This window comes from Ascidiella aspersa, chromosome 7 (assembly GCF_963924565.1).
Source record: "Ascidiella aspersa chromosome 7, kaAscAspe10.2, whole genome shotgun sequence".
NCBI lineage: Eukaryota > Metazoa > Chordata > Ascidiacea > Phlebobranchia > Ascidiidae > Ascidiella > Ascidiella aspersa.
In genome coordinates, this window is record NC_139453.1 from 22,936,526 (window position 1) to 22,954,147 (window position 17,622).

At 38.0% G+C, this 17,622-nt stretch overlaps 1 protein-coding gene across 1 annotated transcript in view; it reads left to right on the top strand.

The window, feature by feature from the left end:
- The first annotated feature begins 6,554 nt into the window (after positions 1-6,554).
- The window catches only part of LOC146138391 (complement C3-like), a 36,299-nt gene continuing 25,231 nt past the window's right edge, over positions 6,555-17,622 (top strand). The window contains exons 1-9 of the mRNA XM_083394587.1: positions 6,555-6,662; positions 8,227-8,380; positions 9,622-9,868; positions 11,507-11,577; positions 13,258-13,400; positions 14,354-14,494; positions 14,970-15,117; positions 15,749-15,943; positions 16,705-16,818. Of these exons, the coding sequence (XP_083250713.1) occupies positions 6,598-6,662; positions 8,227-8,380; positions 9,622-9,868; positions 11,507-11,577; positions 13,258-13,400; positions 14,354-14,494; positions 14,970-15,117; positions 15,749-15,943; positions 16,705-16,818 (1,278 nt within the window). The 5' untranslated portion in view covers positions 6,555-6,597. The remainder of the gene's footprint in view (positions 6,663-8,226; positions 8,381-9,621; positions 9,869-11,506; positions 11,578-13,257; positions 13,401-14,353; positions 14,495-14,969; positions 15,118-15,748; positions 15,944-16,704; positions 16,819-17,622) is intronic.

The following is a 17,622-nucleotide window of genomic DNA, read 5'->3' on the forward strand; positions in this document are numbered from 1 at the left end:
TTAACTGTAAGAAAACAAAAATTTAATATTTCTTTTATGGCCCCAAGACTTGTAATTGTTTTATCAAAATAATACAAAATGGTAGCTGTGAAAGACAAATGGCGTTGCATGTAACTACATGTTTCCAACAATCCATCATGGAAAGTATGGCAAATTCACCTGCATTTTTTACACACAAACCTGCAGTCGTCCACCGTGAAAAAATGAATATGCACCCGATTTTCCAATATGTTACGGGTGCACTTTGACCTTTGTTACACATAGTCACCCCAATTTTATCGGCTGTCCCAAAGAGATCTGCAATACTTTGAAGATGGGCCAACAATGTCAACAGCTGCACCATCTTCTAATCAATTAACGTATATTAGTGCAATAAAAGGGAGCTAGTCGGCTCCATGTTTTATACTTTATTGTACATAAAATTGTAATCCACTATTAACTTAAAATGAAGTTTTAAGAAACAATTGAAGTTTAAAGAAACATTCATTTGTATGAAAGTTGACGCTATTCCAATACTAGGTTATCCGACCAATCCAAAATTAAGATGTTAAAGCCTTAAAGGTGACCTTGGTTAGCTTCTTTTTCTGAATCTTTTTCTGAAAACTATCTTTTCTGAATCGTATATCGCATATAAGGAGGCATGACGATGACCTATTTTTCGAGAAAAGGACTTTGACTTTGAGCTATCTTTAAAGCTTTACCCCGATTTGCCTACAAAACGCGTCAAAATAAAACAAAATTTTCAACTTATTTCTGCAGCAAGCAGTAAAAGAGGATTATGCATATCAACTTGTAAGTGTTGTAGGTAAAGACAGCACAATAACCTGACCTCCCTTCAGCGTACTTGATTAACTGTTTTCGCAAAGGTAATGCAAAGTTGCATAATACTCATTGCTGTCAACACTCAACACGGTCGGGATTATTACAAATCTATTAAATTAGCGCCATCATGCTGAGAACATTTGCTATTAAAATAGTCGTTAAGTGGCGCTTCAACTAATTTAAGATTATAACATTTATCGTTTTTTTGTTAAATACACAAACACAGTGAACGTTTTGTTTGGTCTACTTTTATTGGATTAAAAAAATTAACATTTTGACAGATTTCAGTTGGACCTCCAGAACAAATACATCATTGGATTTACAAAAGCACCACAAACGATAAATTTTTATTTTATTACTGAAACAAAATGTGAAGTTTTTTTGTTTAGGTTATGAGTTCGAATCTCAATTTTTATTGGTTCGTAATTTAACGAACTTTCATTATATTCATATCTTATGGAAATCCTCATTTATGAAAAAAACATCTCGTCATTCATGATAATTGATGTCCCATTATTAGTTAAGTTTACTGCCAGTTGCAGGATAACGAACATCGCCATATCGCAAGGTATAAAACTTCTCTCGCCAAGCAGAAGTCGTGACCAATATACCGCAAAACGTTGGTGAATTTTAAGACACAAAATTTATTACTTTTTAAAGATATACAAATATTTCAATAAGACCTTCATGGACCACTTAAGAACCCCTGCCCTAGACAGTGGCGTAGCCAGCCGACATTATTGGGGGCCAAAAGTTTGAACTTTTGTTGTTTAGCTTTTGTCATTGTATTAACTGCCGCAATGAACACAAATAACAAAGCTAGCAAACCGTTTCGAGCAGCAACTGACTGAGTGTTAACGTTATACTTAAAAACCATTCAAAGAGCAAAATCAAAATGACTAAAAGGTACTGTAGAACTACAGTAATGTATAGAAAACGTAATATTAACTACATCGTTTGTGACGCAACAGTGCATGACATTTGAAGGTGTGGCTTGCCTGTGATCGACTGTTGTGGTACAGCTCATAACGTGGGGCGCCTACGTGACATGCAGGTGCGAGATAATACTCCCGTGCCCAGGAGTAGATTCCCCAACGGGATGTGACACGCATGGCCGGATTAACCGTTAGGCTACTAAGGCTATAGCCTTAAGACCTAAAAAAATCAGCCCCTAAAGGGTCAATTTTTGTATGTACTTTGATGTCTTTTAGTAGTTTGGTTTGCAAAATTAGGCCCTTCTCTAGTAAACAGCCTTAAGCCTACAGTGACACGTGCGACAGACTTTATCGTCTGTGCGATGCAGCAGTCTCTGGAACCCTTAGCAAGAAAAGTCTTGCCCCAATTGCAAAATCCCCTCTCGCAAACTCTACCGGGTTGACAGAGGTTGTCGGGCGTGGGTATTGAACCAAAAGGATGTGTTCCATATTATCCTTATTTAGCTATTTACGTTTTTCCGATCTTTTAATTTACATATATGCACGTGTTTTTGTTTTTATTTATTATCACACCCATTCCGCGCCGATCGGTAGTAACAGTTCTCATTGGCATGTGTTACTGTATAGGTCTATGTATCGTGTATATAGTAGTACAGTATACGTATATAGTAGTATGCTATACACCAGGGCTTCCCAAACTGGGGGTCGCGACCCCGCAAGGGGTCGCGTAACGAACTTCAGGGGTCGCAGAGGGTATACCAAGTTTTCAGAAGTTTAATTCGAAACACGGTTGCTAAAACTGGTGTAGTTACGCAAAACATATTGTACGTAAATAGGTTAAGCTCTGTTACTAAATAGTGGGACTTCGTAATTGACAGCGGACGAACGTTATCACGTGGCACAGCTGGATGCATAACTTTTTGTTTCGTCAACTCGGTTTATGACGCAATAACTCTGCGGGTCGGGAGGCTAGCAATGTTACTAAAAACACAGTTTAAACTAAAGCAGTGCATGCTAGTAGCTAAATATTAAAAAAATAATCAATGGATAGCTGGTTAAAAAAATCGAACGATAAGGGTAATAAGCCTACGGCAGATGGTGTTGAAGCAGCGGTAGAGGCAGATACAACAGCGACTTGCACATTGAAAAAGCGCAAGTTCAATGAGAAAAACGAGGCTAGTCATGCCAAAAAGAGAATGTATAACGAAAGTTTTTTGCAATATGGTTTCACTTTCATTTCGGAAAACAATGAACACCGTCCATTTTGTTTGATTTGCAATCAAGTGTTGGCAAGTGAGAGTCTTAAGCCTGCGAAGTTGAAACGACATCTTCAAACCAAGCATGATTCTCATAGCAACAAGCCTGTGGAGTTTTTTCGTCGCTTACTGCGAACATCGGAAAGACAAAGACAATCATTTGAAAGTGAATTTGTAAATGAAGGGAAGTATACAAGAGCATCGTTTGAGGCTTCCTTGTTGATTGCAAAAAGCAAGAAACCTTACAACATCGGCGAAGAACTAATTCTACCAGCTGCAATTAAAATGAGCGCAATTGTTCACGGCAAAAAAGAGGCTAATGAAATGAGAAAAATTTCATTGTCAAACAATACTGTGTCAAGGCGAATTTCCGAAATCAGCGAAGATCAACGCGAGCAACTCATTCTACGAATTAAAGAAAGCCGTAAATTTGCCATTCAACTTGATGAGTCGACGGACATTACCAATATGGCATATCTTTTGTCATATATTAGATACATTTACAATAACGACATTCACGAGGATTTACTGTTTTGTCAACCATTGCATGAACGTACTACTGGGATGGATATTTTTCAAAAAGTTGATGATTTTTTCACGGAAGTGGGGCTATTTTGAACGGACTGTGTTGGTGTGTGTAGGACATACAGCTGGGTTTCATGCACGAGTGCGCGCTGTGAGTGATACGCCTATTACTTTTACACACTGTATGATTCATCGAGAGGCCTTATAGTAGCTAAAAAAATTTCTCCTGATCTAAATGCTGTTGTGCAAAATGCTGTGAAAATTATCAACTTTATTAAGAGTCGTGCACTCAATACCCGTATTTTTGCAAATTTGTGTGGTGAAATGGAATCGGAGTTTAAGACTCTTTTACTGCATTGTGAAGTAAGGTGGCTTTCAAAAGCCAAAGCTTTAAAAAGGCTATTAATGTTGAAAAATGAAGTCGTGATTTTTTTAACGGAAAAAAATTCAGACTTGGTCTGCTATCTTCGCAATGACAGCTGGCTGTTGAAATTATGCTATTTGTCAGATTTGCTTGAAAAGCTGAACGAACTTAATTTGTCCCTCTAAGGAGAAAACACCAATATTTTTACACTGAAATCTATAATTGAAGCGTTCATCAAAAAATTAAACATCTGGAAACAAAAGGTTGAAACTGATTCATTTGAAATGTTCTCATCAACAGAAGAGTTTTTGGCTAACAATGATGTGGAATCAAACGTTATTAAGCCTCTTGTAATCGACCATTTGTCAAATCTGTTGAAACAGTTTCAGAAGTATTTTCTTCCAGAATTGAACAATACCAAATTAGATTGGATCCAAAACCCATTTGCAATGCAAAAACAAAGTACCGAGCACCTCACTCTTAAATCTCAGGAAGAGCTTGCTGATCTATCTTCTGACTCGAAGTTGCGGCTTGAATTTTCTGGAAAAAAGCTTCACACTTTTTGGCTTAGCGTTAAAGCGGAATATCCATCATTATCTGACTCAGCAGTAACCGCACTCCTACCGTTTGTCTCGACGTATCTGTGCGAGTCAGCGTTTTCAACATTCACAGCAATCAAAACAAAATACCGTTCCAGCTTGAGTAACATTGAAACCGCCTTGAGGCCAGCATTAACAAACATTGAGCCAAGGCTGGATTTGCTTTGTAGCAGAAAGCAGTCGCACCCATCACATTGAATTATTATGTTTGTTTTTTTGTTTTGTTTGCAATAATTAAGCTACCATCGTGTAATCGTAATGTAGTAAGCTTTGAGCATCTGTAGCTTGTTTTCAGTTTCTGCCTTTCAATAATTATCACAAATGCATATTTCGCACTGTTTATCATTTTAACCGTGAAGGGTCGCGAAAAATTTTAGGAGATTAAAAGGGGTCGCGAGCGAAAAAGTTTGGGAAGCCCTGCTATACACGATACACTATACGCCCCATCAATACCCGAGATCCGAGCCTGAATAAAAAATAAAATAAACATTCTGTACTGACTTCTGTGACAGCCTTAATGTAGGCTATTCGTTTTTGTTTCTAGCTTAATCACGCTAATAAAGCAATGCATTTAAATGCATGAAACAAATTAATCGAAAAGTATTTTTTTTTCAAAACCAAGGTTTAAAAAGATTTGACAACACATTATGTAATATGCCTGCAAAACAAATTTTGAATTACTTTTTTACCATGCATTCAAGCTTAACAAAAAGACCAAGAATCGTATATCGTTGCAAATGACCTTAACTGATGCAATACATTTTGTTGAAAACTTAAAACAAAAAGTTTTTATTCTGCAAAAGTTTAAATCGTCTATTTAAGGGAAAATGTTTTTTTTTCTCATTGCCAAGCGATGTCGAATACAGTATAGCCTACTATCCAAAACAAACAAAGAACTATTTACTTTTGCGTGTTTTAAATGGTCTCACAGTACACTGGGATGCTATTTACTTTCGTTATAGACTGCAAAAAGTAATTGAGTTGTTATACAAAGATTTCCATTTTCCTTAATCTGTCTACAAAACGAAAACTTGAAAAAAATCCGGCATACTAAATGTAAACTGAAAGTTTTGTCAAGTTTCACACTCTATTTTCGATGCCACTGATTTGTCCCACACAAAAGTGGCTTAATTTGTGCGTGGAAAGTTTACTTAAACGCGCACGTTAACCCCCCAAGTAAAACGTACGTCACAAGTTTCCCCAACCAAATTATCGGCCTGGATGTAGCTTGCGCAATCCTTTACACCGTACGACGTGCGTGTAAGCTGCTTCATGCAGTTTGCTGCACGACGTGCAAGACGTAAGCAGGGTTGGCATTTCATATTTTCGCTGTCTGCAATACAAGCCGGTGGTTCCTTTTTTCAACAGCAACGCCGGTGAGTGAAGACGCTCTGCGACTTTCAGCAGTAGTTTGCATGCGACTGACTGACAACGAATACAGTTGCTGCTACTGCACACGCGTTCGAGACGGGCGCCGGTAGCTCTTTGTTGTTGCCCCTTATCGATTGGGACGGGCGTTTAAAAGCGATTTGTCTGCGATTAAACTGCAGATCAGGATTCGTGATTTGGCACCTCGACCTGATGACGTGCAAGTACCTTTTTCTCAATGGCAGCTCGTTAAATTCGCCCTAGTCAAGTGCAACTGGACAGCGTAAGAGTTTTGTTGAAGCTGTTTATCGAGGAGCAGATAAAAATACTTTGTAACATGATTGTTTTTAGCAAATTTGAAACTTTTCGAACAATTTAATAAATAATAAAAATAATAAGTATACTTATACGAACTTTATACAACCTTTAGCTGTAAAAAAAACTATCACTTAACAGAACGAAGATATTTCTTTGTAGAATAATTCAGATAAAGAGATAATGTTTGTTGCTCAGAATAGTAGTTTAAGCTATAAAATCTTGATATCTAGGAGTATATTTTAGCATTTAAAACTCGTTAGTTGTAATGTTGTATTGAATAACGGTTAAAGTTTGCCAGATGGTCCATGTTCTGATAAGTTTCTTTTTTTGGATACCTCGCCTAAATTTTTTGTGTTACTATTTTGACAGGAATAATAGTTTGAATCCTATTAGTTTTTTTACAGTAAACGATGCAACGAATATGTTTTTACTTGTTGAGTTTGTTGCTGCTGTGTGCCACGACTGTAACAAATGGGTAAGTTTATTGTAAATGAATTAGATTGTGTTGAGGTAACGACTTTGTTTCGGGATAAGGTTTTGTATTTAACAGGGTTAATGCTGATTACTTTCTGTTAGTATTTTAAAAGTCGCGTAAGGTGCAGTAACGGGTGCGTAGCACTCTTATTCCGATACCTATATGCATGTATAGCCTATAGTCAACAGTGCACATTGCCGTTCTTGGTTAGGCTCCTTGCAGCAAAAAAATCGTTGTCGCCCCAACTGGTTAGCACAACACACAAGGACCGAGCGAATATTGACGTGAAGGCCGCCGACGCATCACTTCTAATGAGCTCACCGCCGTCCGCTGGGACTTTTGCGCTTTATTTGTTGTATCGCGCTTGAACCTAAAATGTTTCGTACCACATATGATAAAGAGCGACTAAATGTACCGGGCGGCAAAACTGATACAACGCACACCATGGGAAACAAATTGAGGTAGCGGCCCAAAATTGTTCCGCTGTTTGATTTGGTCGGTAAATTATATTTCGCATGGTTAGATTTATTGACCTTGGTTCTGGGCAAGATTTCTCCGAAACACGGAAGAAATACGAATATGCATTCCCCATATTTAATAAATTTAAATTAACAAAATGCTGCTGATTTTATGTTTGTTCACTTTAAAAGTTGCAAAAAGTTGAATGAAGAGAATTTGGTGGCCAAAGCTTTGCGATAACACTTACGCTTATAGTATAGTAATAATAATAATAAGATTTTCAGCGGTAGAAGACCGGTCACATTAACAGGCTGTTGTTCGTAACGTCGTTTAACTATACTCGGTCTCGTGATTATGTCGGACATCTTTGCATTATTTATCTGTAGTCAGAAAAGCTGGGGCAATTGCGTCGCGTTAAGCAGCTATCGGCAATCGCAATCGCGTTTTAATGAGAACGTCGTGAGGCAATTCGTTCTTCGTCCGCTATTGCTTGCAAGCTTCTACCCTGACGCACACAACCTAAAATAACTTGCACGAAAAGTATGTAACTGGTCTTTGTACGGGTTAAAATATATAAGAAGTGCTTACGGCCATAACATTTCTTTGAATATTTTTGGTTTAGCGACATTTGTGACAATAATTTTCTGTTTTTCAAGTAAATAGATCACCAACGTAGGCTATAAAACGCAAATATAAATATTGGTAACAAAACATTTGACCCTAAATTGCGCCCTATACTAGTCACGTTTAAAGTGTTCCTACCACTTTCGCAATTTTGCTTTCGTTCTCCTTATTACCACCAACCTGTGGTTAAAAAATTACATCAATTTCCAAGCACAAGACTTTTTACAGCTAGAATGGTAAGTATTCTTTAAGAAAACCTAACACCCCGTATGACTGTATTTTCGCCAGAAATGCTATTTTTTGTTACACGGCAATATTTTATGCCAAATGACGTCACCGGTGGCGTTTTTTGCGAACATTGCGCGTCACGCATCATGTAATACCTTTTCTGTTCGGGATATTTTCACGTTTGCAAACCCCAAACCCAAAAAATCAAAACGTACGATCCATTACGCAATAAATGTATACGTGACGTCTTTAGGCTGGACATCGTTTTCGATCTGCCGGCCCAAATGCGACACAACACGAGCCAGAACGTGATTCTCACCACGTTTAACGCGCTGGGAAACGAGCACCTTACGATAAGGATTCGTGTGCGAGTGAGATCTTCGAACCGGCTCATTTTTAACGAAGAGGTAAGTCGATCACGTAGAACGAAACTTTCCTTCACGACACGTATACGTTTTATGTTTTTCCAAGTATTGACTGTATGACAATATGTATAGTAATAAGGTGTTGTAATTGGCAAGTCGAAATACATTTTTAAACGCTTTGAAGCCACTGATTTGCCGCAGGAAAGTGAAAAGCCTTTAGAAATTTTCCTTTAGAAAGTTCTTTTTATATACAGGTCGCTAAAAGTAGAATGCAAGTTATTTATTTCCAAATGGTAAAAAAAGATGTGCGCACCCCCAGCAGTTTTAAAACGTCACAACTATAGAATCGCTTGTCGATTTCATAACAAACAAAACAAGTCTAGAAAAATGCTCGACCATATGTAAGATTTAAACTCTTGTACCGTCGCTCTAAAAACATACAAAATGAAGCTCTGAAATTTGACTTCAGTCGGGTCAGGCCACGATTTTAACATAAAATGGTTTAGTGCAACGCTTCTCAACCGGGGTCCAGGAAGCGAATCTTTATTTACCTTATTATGTATAAAACATTCGGTTTCGGTAAATAAAAGTTCTGATTAAAAAAATTAGGGAGGTCTGTTTCTGCTTCAAAGGCACCAAAAGGGGTCCGCCAAGACAAAAACGTTGAGGACTACTGTTTTATGGTCTTAAATCGAGTTGATTTATTACTTATGTTTTCGCATTTACAAGGGGGTCACCAGCTAAAGTCGCCAAACTTTTAGCCTATACATGTTCAAAATTAGCATTTCAAATACAATCAGTATTATAAACAAGCCTTTTTAAGATGACTCCCTAGTCAAGTCAGTCGTAAAACAAGTTAAGTCATAGTCAAGTCTTTTCGAAAAAATAACAATTGATAATCATAATCAGTTGCCCAAGTCAAGACCCCTCAAGTAATAATCAGGGCAAGTCAACTTTTAATCAGGTCCTTATCACAAATTAAACTCTTGGAACTGGCAAACTAGTCCGATTATGAGCAATAACTTAAGTAAAATACACCGTAAACGCAAAGAGTTTTTTTGTTTTATGTGCAAAATTAAAAAAAGAAGCCAAATTAAAAAAAAATGCGTGAAAAATTTAATTCAGCCTAATGAAAAAGATTTAATGAAAAGATTTGATTCAACCCAAGTCATTTGTCCGAACTTAAGTCCAGTCAAGTCAAGGCAAGACATTTTCCGACAAGACTTAATTCAAGTCATTGACTTATGTCCTTACACAACTGACTATCAATTAATAACTTTCAGCACAATCGTATCGCGACGGGCGCAGTGGAAACACACGGCTTCGCGCTGGCGCTGAACCCGAGCACTTCCCAGTGCCAGAAACCCAACGGTGTCGTCACCGAGACGCTGTGTGATTGCGTCATCGACATCGAAGTGACGTCATCGACGAGGAACAGCTGGGCGACCAGCCGTAACGTGCCGCTGATGGCCAAGAAAGCGCACATATTTTTGGCAACCGACCGGCCAGTTTACAGGCCCGGCGATAAAGGTAGATAACCTCAAATAACCGCATACGTTATGTATTTTGGTCTCTAGGCGAACTTTTTGGCGTTATGCATTTGTGTATGTGATAAACTTGAGTTTATAAAAGACTGACGATTGCTGTTACATTGAATTTCTCCACCAAATAGAAGACAAGATAAGAGCAAATTCCGATTGCAAAACGTTTGACATATTGCACAACTTGTAGAAAAGGTCAATGTTTGTTTATTTTACTTTATAGGATACAGTATACTTTTTAATATTTTTTTAAGGCATTTTTTGATTAGTTGCAAGTCACAGGGTTTAGACTTTAGAAGGGTGCAACATTTTTTACACGACTTTAATTATCTTTATTTTTCCTGTGTCAAAGGCATACCCAAGTTTGGAAAGCTTATTCGCCGTAATGCTGTTCACTTTATTTTATTGTTTTCGATTCTTTTAGCACATAGGTTCGTTTCCACCTAATCTTTACAATAGACTTTTTTACCTCAGTATTTCCAGTTGCTTTCACCTGACTTTACAGCAGACCTATGGGTCGCGACCCAAAATTCGCCGTTTGATTTGGTTGGGTCGCCGACTGAAGTAGCTCACATGCTTATACTAATTGAGATTGGTTCTGATAAAGATTTTTCAATTTGGAAAATTACTGAAGCAATACAAATAATGTCTTATAATAATTGTTAAAATTCGAAATTCTTTATGCCAATGTCTATTTTTTGTACGCTTACAAGAAAAAACATTTGGGTCGCCAAAGCTTAGTTGTCCTATACTTACGCTTAACATTTGGGTCTCCGCGATAAAAGTTTAAGCACTGCTTTACAGTTTTTCGTTTACACTTCTTAAATCTAATCGTAATACAACCCTTTCTCTTGGCCTGTCGTTATTGCAAGTAGAAAGCCTTGCATAACAACCGATTTATACCGTCAATGTTTAGATCGGTTTCAGTCGATAACCCCTTGTGTTTCTCAACCGGTGCACCGCGGCGCACTGGTGCGCCATGGAAGGCTGCCAGGATGAGGCGCGAGCAAAAGGAAAAAAATAGTTTAATATATAAAACATGTATTTTTACTTTTCTATTAGGCTTAGCTCATTGATTCCAAAGTACTTTTAAGTAGAAAACACAAGAATACCTACAAAGCAACAATATCTAAATCCGATTTTCCATAATACCATATTACTAAGACCTCCGACATTATAACGCCAAATTCGAATTAATGACCACGACAGAATAAAATCTAAAATAGTACCGGTATAGATAATACCTAAACATGTCGAATTAAGCTCCAAATTAATCGGAATAAGACAAAATTACTCCCAGGATTGTAAGGAAAGGGTATGGGAAGATTGGGGGACACATGTCTGGCATTGGCCGTTTGCATTCGACATTTGGGCGCCGCTGCTTTAGCACCGGATTTTTTGCCTCTGTTTGGGCTTATAGGCGGTAGTTGGTGGTGTTTGCAATTGGGCTAGGGTTAAAAATATTAAATGGCAAGCAATTTAAGAGAAATACCGGTTCACCTAAAAAATTTCGCGCTCGCTATTCTCGCAATTTGCGCCGCAACGTTTTAAAATAGCTCTAGATGCGCCCCCAAGCAAAAAGGGTTAAGAAACACTGCGATAACCCCTTGTGCTGTATTTATCGCAGTTTATGCAAGGTTTATTCCCGTCGACGACCGACTGAAGCCGCTGAAAGCTTCGATGGCGATGACAATCACGGTGAGTTTACACGTCGCAGTGTTTTCCATAATTATATGATACGTAAAACTATTCCAGAACTCTACTTCACGGCCTGTCGGCTGCCAAGCGCTACAATGCGTGTCTTTTAATTGCATTAAAATAAGCGACAGTGAAATAATAAAACACTAAAACAACGAAAAGCGGCCAACGCCTAAAAAGGTGACAGAAACGTCAATTCCCAGGGTTTCTATAATGATTCTCAAGCTAGCCCCTAAACACGAGACTGCCAACATTGGTTTTCGGGTACGCCAAATACAACAACGGAGGAAAAAAGGGTGTGTGTCAAACGTAACTAATTATTAGGTGCCAACGGAAAACGTGATAAGATAAGAAAAAAAGCGTGAAAGGTTATGTGCAAAAGTGGAAAATCGATATAAAGTGAGTGAGAAAGAAAGAGTAAAAAGAAAAACAAGAGTACAAACGATAAAACAGAAACAATAACGCACACACAAACGAAATCGGTGCAACATATACACTTTCGTTTTTCGTGCCTATATGCAACCTTTGTGGACTATTGCGGTCCCGACCTATTAAACATGGCGCGAAACACTCTACTCTATATACTGCATGCAGTGTGTCCAACTGTATCCAATTAGAGTAATAGACAACTTCGTTTGCGTCAATTTATGGCTACTTCGAAATGTTTTTGGTAGGAAATAAGTTTAATAATACTGAATGTTAAGTCTTGAGAAAGTGAGTAGTCCAGGCGCTTGCTCTGATCTTCTTAGACACGCCGCCTTTGCAACATTTTTGTAATGTTGGGCCTAAAATGTGACATCCCAAATATTTGCATACCGTATGCATATGTTATTCAGTCGGTTTGTGCAATCTTCTTCGAGTAGAAATGCATGCAAATTTGTAAATGTACCCATCAACAGATCGCAAAAACAAATCCCCTATATGGGAACGTGAGAAAGATTGTTTACCATGTTCCATTGTAACCGATTTTTCGAAATGAAAATGAATGCCCTTTCTGTTGTACATATTCCAATTGAATCAGTACCACTGAGTTGTAGTAATCACAGTCCAATGTACGTCAAAGATACGCTCGCCATGTGACAGAAATATACAAGTTTCAATGAACTCAACATATCACAGCATGTTTTATACCTCTATTTACAAGAGAGATATGCTACCTTTCGGAGTGACATTCGCGCATAAGGAAGCAATTCAGGCTTGCGTCAACATTAATACCTGTCACTGCGCTTCTATGCAAACGATGACGCATTTTAACAGGTTTGCTTACGCTGCTAAAAATTGCCCAGAAAAGTAAGATTCGCACTATTCTCAGTTATTTCGGGTCTTTTCTAGTTTTGAAATTTTTGTTTACTTTCTCACAAAACAATAATAAAGAAATATTAATTCAAGATTTTTTTGTAAGTTCTTCTATACTGAACTCTTTACGTTTTCAAACTAGAAAACATATGGAAGAAGCCCATGTTACAATAAAAAAGGCTCTGGCTGTCCTGCAGGCCAGTAAAAACAAGTGACCTATTACCTTTTTTACTATAAAATTGTAAAGCGCTAAACACAACCGTGCTTTTTTTAAATCTTCAAGTGCAAATTTGCATGTTCGTGTTTATCGTTTTTGCCTTTTTAGTTTTCGTTATCCCTTGACGTATAGCGCGAACTAATTTTAGCCGTATTCACGATTTGCAGGCTCCTAACCCCACACCAGGGGGCGCTAACCTTGAATCGTGGTCCAAAAACAAGGCTCCCAGCAAAGGAGTTTTTGTTAGGTCTTTTCGGCTCCCCGATACACCCCCTATTGGCGAATGGAAAGTCAAAGCACGTTTTATCAGGCGAGTAACTAATTGTCGGGTCACTGGTTATATGCTTATTTTATTTAACAATGCTGTTTTTTCACAATCTGTGTTTCTATAAAGAAGTATTGCACTTAATTGCTTAACACTCGTGATTTAAAAAGAGTAGCGCGCTTTTGTGTCTCGCTTGAAATGAGCTGATACATTAGCGTGTCTAAATGCTTTCCATGAAAAGTGTTTGCGGCTATAGAACCTTTTTGGTGAAAATAGTCAATGATTAACTTGATGGAAAGAATGATTGATCCTGAGACTGCTGTTTCAGCGGTTAAATTAAGACTACTTATGTGCAAAATTATATTTCGACTTACGAACGCTGCGATTTTTGAAGCAAAGCCCAAATGATGCGCATGTTACTGGGTAAAATGCATATGAACACGCCATCTCATTCAATAGAGGTGGATTGCAAAACGATTTTGTTTACCTTTTTAGGGGAATACTAAGTTACACAACATCTTGATCTATTCGTTACCATTACCATTCATCTCTAATCTATCAATAAGTTAGGTACAATAATACATGGATGCTCTAGTTCGATTGGTTGAGATCAATTGAAGTGATATAGGTGCACCGGAAAATGATATTCCCTTCATTTAAAAACCCTTCTGCTGTAAAAACAAATGAAGCAACCTACCTCGCATTACCACATTTGGATGTTTTTGTATTAGTTAGACTTACACCCAGCTTACATCACTAATATGTATTACATTGAAAGCAAGTAAGTAATGTTTATTTTCCGTTGGCGCTGAAATTTAAATACTCAAAATATAAGAAAAAACAAGTTGATGCGCGATACGACCGAGGCATCAATGGGTCCAATGGACCTTTCAGTCAGCTGCACGGTAAAATTTGCTATTGGTTAGTTTAGCTAACGAAAGCACACTAAGCATTTTCAAACAAATTCAAGCCAATGTATGTGTTTTCACCCTTTGCAGCAATCAGATAGAAAGCACCGAATACACGAGCTCGTTCTATGTAGAAGAGTACACCCTACCGACGTTTGATGTAAGCATTCGACCTGAGAGTTCCTTTATACTTCCTGACGACACTACCTTCACGTTTGCAGTTGCTGCAAAGTGAGTCAAGTTGTATTTTTATGCTTTGAATCGATTAGGGCCTGACACTATCACTTTAAAGTTTTAGCATTGATAATAATCATTCTTATATCTTACCCATTTGTAGATACGCCTCGAATATACTTTTAGCTCATTTAAAGTTACGTAAAACCACACTTTTAAGTTAACTTTTTACCAACTATTTGTTGTATTTTCTTAAACTGTTAACAAAATCATTGCCGAATTGGGATTAAATTTAAGGCACGCTTATGAAACACACCCAACGTTGACCTTGATTTGAGTGCGCACAGAATTGAAAATGCACTTTTACCCTCACTTGTTATCTAAAAAATAGTTTGCAACGTTTCACGCCGCTTGTGTTGTTATTTGTAAACATATAGTTAAAGGTCAGTTTTGTGCTCACTTTTCTACTAAAAAGGCTTTGAAACGCATTACGTCGCTTGTATTTTCCTTTTATGGCAGTGTTTTAACCCAGGTATATACACGGGGAAACGCTGAGGGGCACGGCTCACGTTCGATTCGGCTACCTTGACCAATCGGGAAACCTTTTGGAAACCACGCACATCGAACAAGTCAAACAGTTTGCGACCAGCCATACGTTCAACGTGCGAGTTTCAAATTTGGTAAGTTGATTCATCCGCGATCGATTGAAGAGTGTGGATATTCGAATTAGTGGGATTAAGCTGGCAAGTCACCACAGGCGCCCGCAGAAAATAATTTTTCAGGGGGCAATATGAACATATGCACATAATTTAACTTCAGTGCCGGTACCTACGATTTTATATAAGTATGAATTTATCTACAATCAATATTATTCCATTAGTAACTTAGTAAAACTGAGTTACTAAATATGAAGTAATATAATTATAAACAATACTAATATTCCCATTTTGAAGTTCCATAGGGGGGGGGGGGCAAGTGCTCCACTCTATCAACCCCTTTGTCCATGGGAGCGCCCATGCAAGCCACCAAGGCTATGATTAAGAATAGATAATGTCATAAGTAGGTAATCTAGGTATATAGCTTTCGATACGGCCTGTACTTTGTAAAATAAAAGGCATATTTGGTGCGTATTACGCATAAGGCTATTTTCGTTTAGCAGAACTCGCGTACGGTTTGCCATTATGAATATCTTGTTTACCGCAAAGCGAATAACATAGACAACATTTCCTATGCCTCAAATGTGTAAGTCAAAGACTGCAAAAGAACCATAGAATTTTACGTAGCATTAAGAGTGTCTTCTTCTTTTTAAAGGTCGGTCATTCCACCATCTCGAACCTCGTCAACGCCAACGCGAGACTTTTTATGGAAGCCTCAGTCACGGACCACGCCCAAGGAATGACCAGAACAATCCAAAACACGAAAGTCATGTTTACCGGCGCGCCTTTTGTCTTGAGTTTCGGCGATACTCCCGGATATTACAAGCCAAGCTTGAATTTCAACTTACAGGTATCGGCAGCTTGAGTTTAAACTAAAAAGTTGGACAGATTTTGGGTATATTCTTTTAAACAACGAATACCATGCCACGGCCAAATTAATGTATAACGTCTAAATTAACATACAACAGACAAATTCTGCTGATGTTGTATTGACTAAAGTGCAACTATAAGTTAATTGTTTAAATAAAGTATTTTGTACAAGTGGCTTGACTTGGACCGAAGTCAATTTAAAGATTACGTTTATTCAAATTTGTGTGGAACAGTTTGCTTGCTATGTGTTTTGTAGTTTTATGGTTTATACGTAAAATAATGCTAGAGTTAAATATAAGTTTAATTTTGTTATAAGTTTAGGGCATCAAATTTAAAAGCTAACTTGACATGGAAATGACTTGCTATGGAATGATACTGACTCGTCTTGAACTTAAAGTTGTTTAGCAAACGACTTAAGTCCGTATAGTAAGAGTGGTAAAGCTCATACCTACAGAAGTGGGTATCATTTTGAACGTTTTGAATAGCTTTTCATTCATTTTATCAGTTTGATGTTGAAAATGAATGAAGAGTTATTCGAAGCGTTCAAAATGAATCAAGCATGGAATATTTCCACCCCTTTAAAATCCACCTTTTCAGTTTACAGTGTGATACATACTTATGCATGGCCTTTGATATTGTTACTACGACTAGACTAGAACTTGGGTCATTTCAAAATCACCTGTTTACCAACACTGCATGTCGCACGTCCTAAGCGGCTTTTGTCATTCTTTTAATCGACAGGTAACTGCCAAGTACGTGAACGGGAGTGAGGCTTCAAACGTCGCGGTGAGAATTGAAGCGACTGAGGAAAGAAACGATGGAAGATTCAGGAGTGTTCACCAGGAAAGACAAATGGTTAGTATAGCTGTAGCTTGAGTCTCCCTATTTGCCTGCTATTTCATTTGGAATGTTCGTCAAGGGAACAGCATTAATGCTCTTATTTTGTCATTATTTTTTCAGAAGCACTAAGATTGAGACAAGGTGATGCACCAAAGTGCACTTTAGGGAAGACACGCAGTTTGAAACAACATATCTTCTTTAAAAATGTAACTTAACAAGTCAAGTTCTGCAAAACACTCTTCCGAATTTGCAGCCAATGTTTTCCAAAAATATATATATTTAGTATTTGTTATACCAGTCGTTCTCAACCGGGGTACCGCGGCCGTCTATAAGGGTGCCATTTTTAACGTTCAAGGGTGCCGAGAGATATTTCAAAGCTTCTTGATACAATATTTTGAGTACGACAAAAATGCCAAAAATTAACAAGTTTTTTTTAACCTTGTTGCACAGTTAATGTGCAGTTTCAATCTCGTTTATTGTAACGTTGCATCTACAATAAACGAGACGTTGCACCAATCAGCAGAAATACGTGCAAGGGTGCCGCGAACTATTTATAATTTATTTAAAGGGTGCCGCAAGCCAAAAAAGGTATGGAGCCACTGGACTATACCTTTAGAACCGGTGTTTGATTTGGGGAGATTTCAAATTTGCCAAAGGTTACAATCAACTACTGATTCGTCAGCGTAGCAAAATTCCCGCTTTACTGGCATGACGCATCGCGGGGAAATTTAGCCAGCTACTAACACCGAAAAGCGGCGTCAGCGAAAATCGAAAGGACACACGTGCAGAGATGCGTTGCGGTGCACTTGCCTTTGGGCG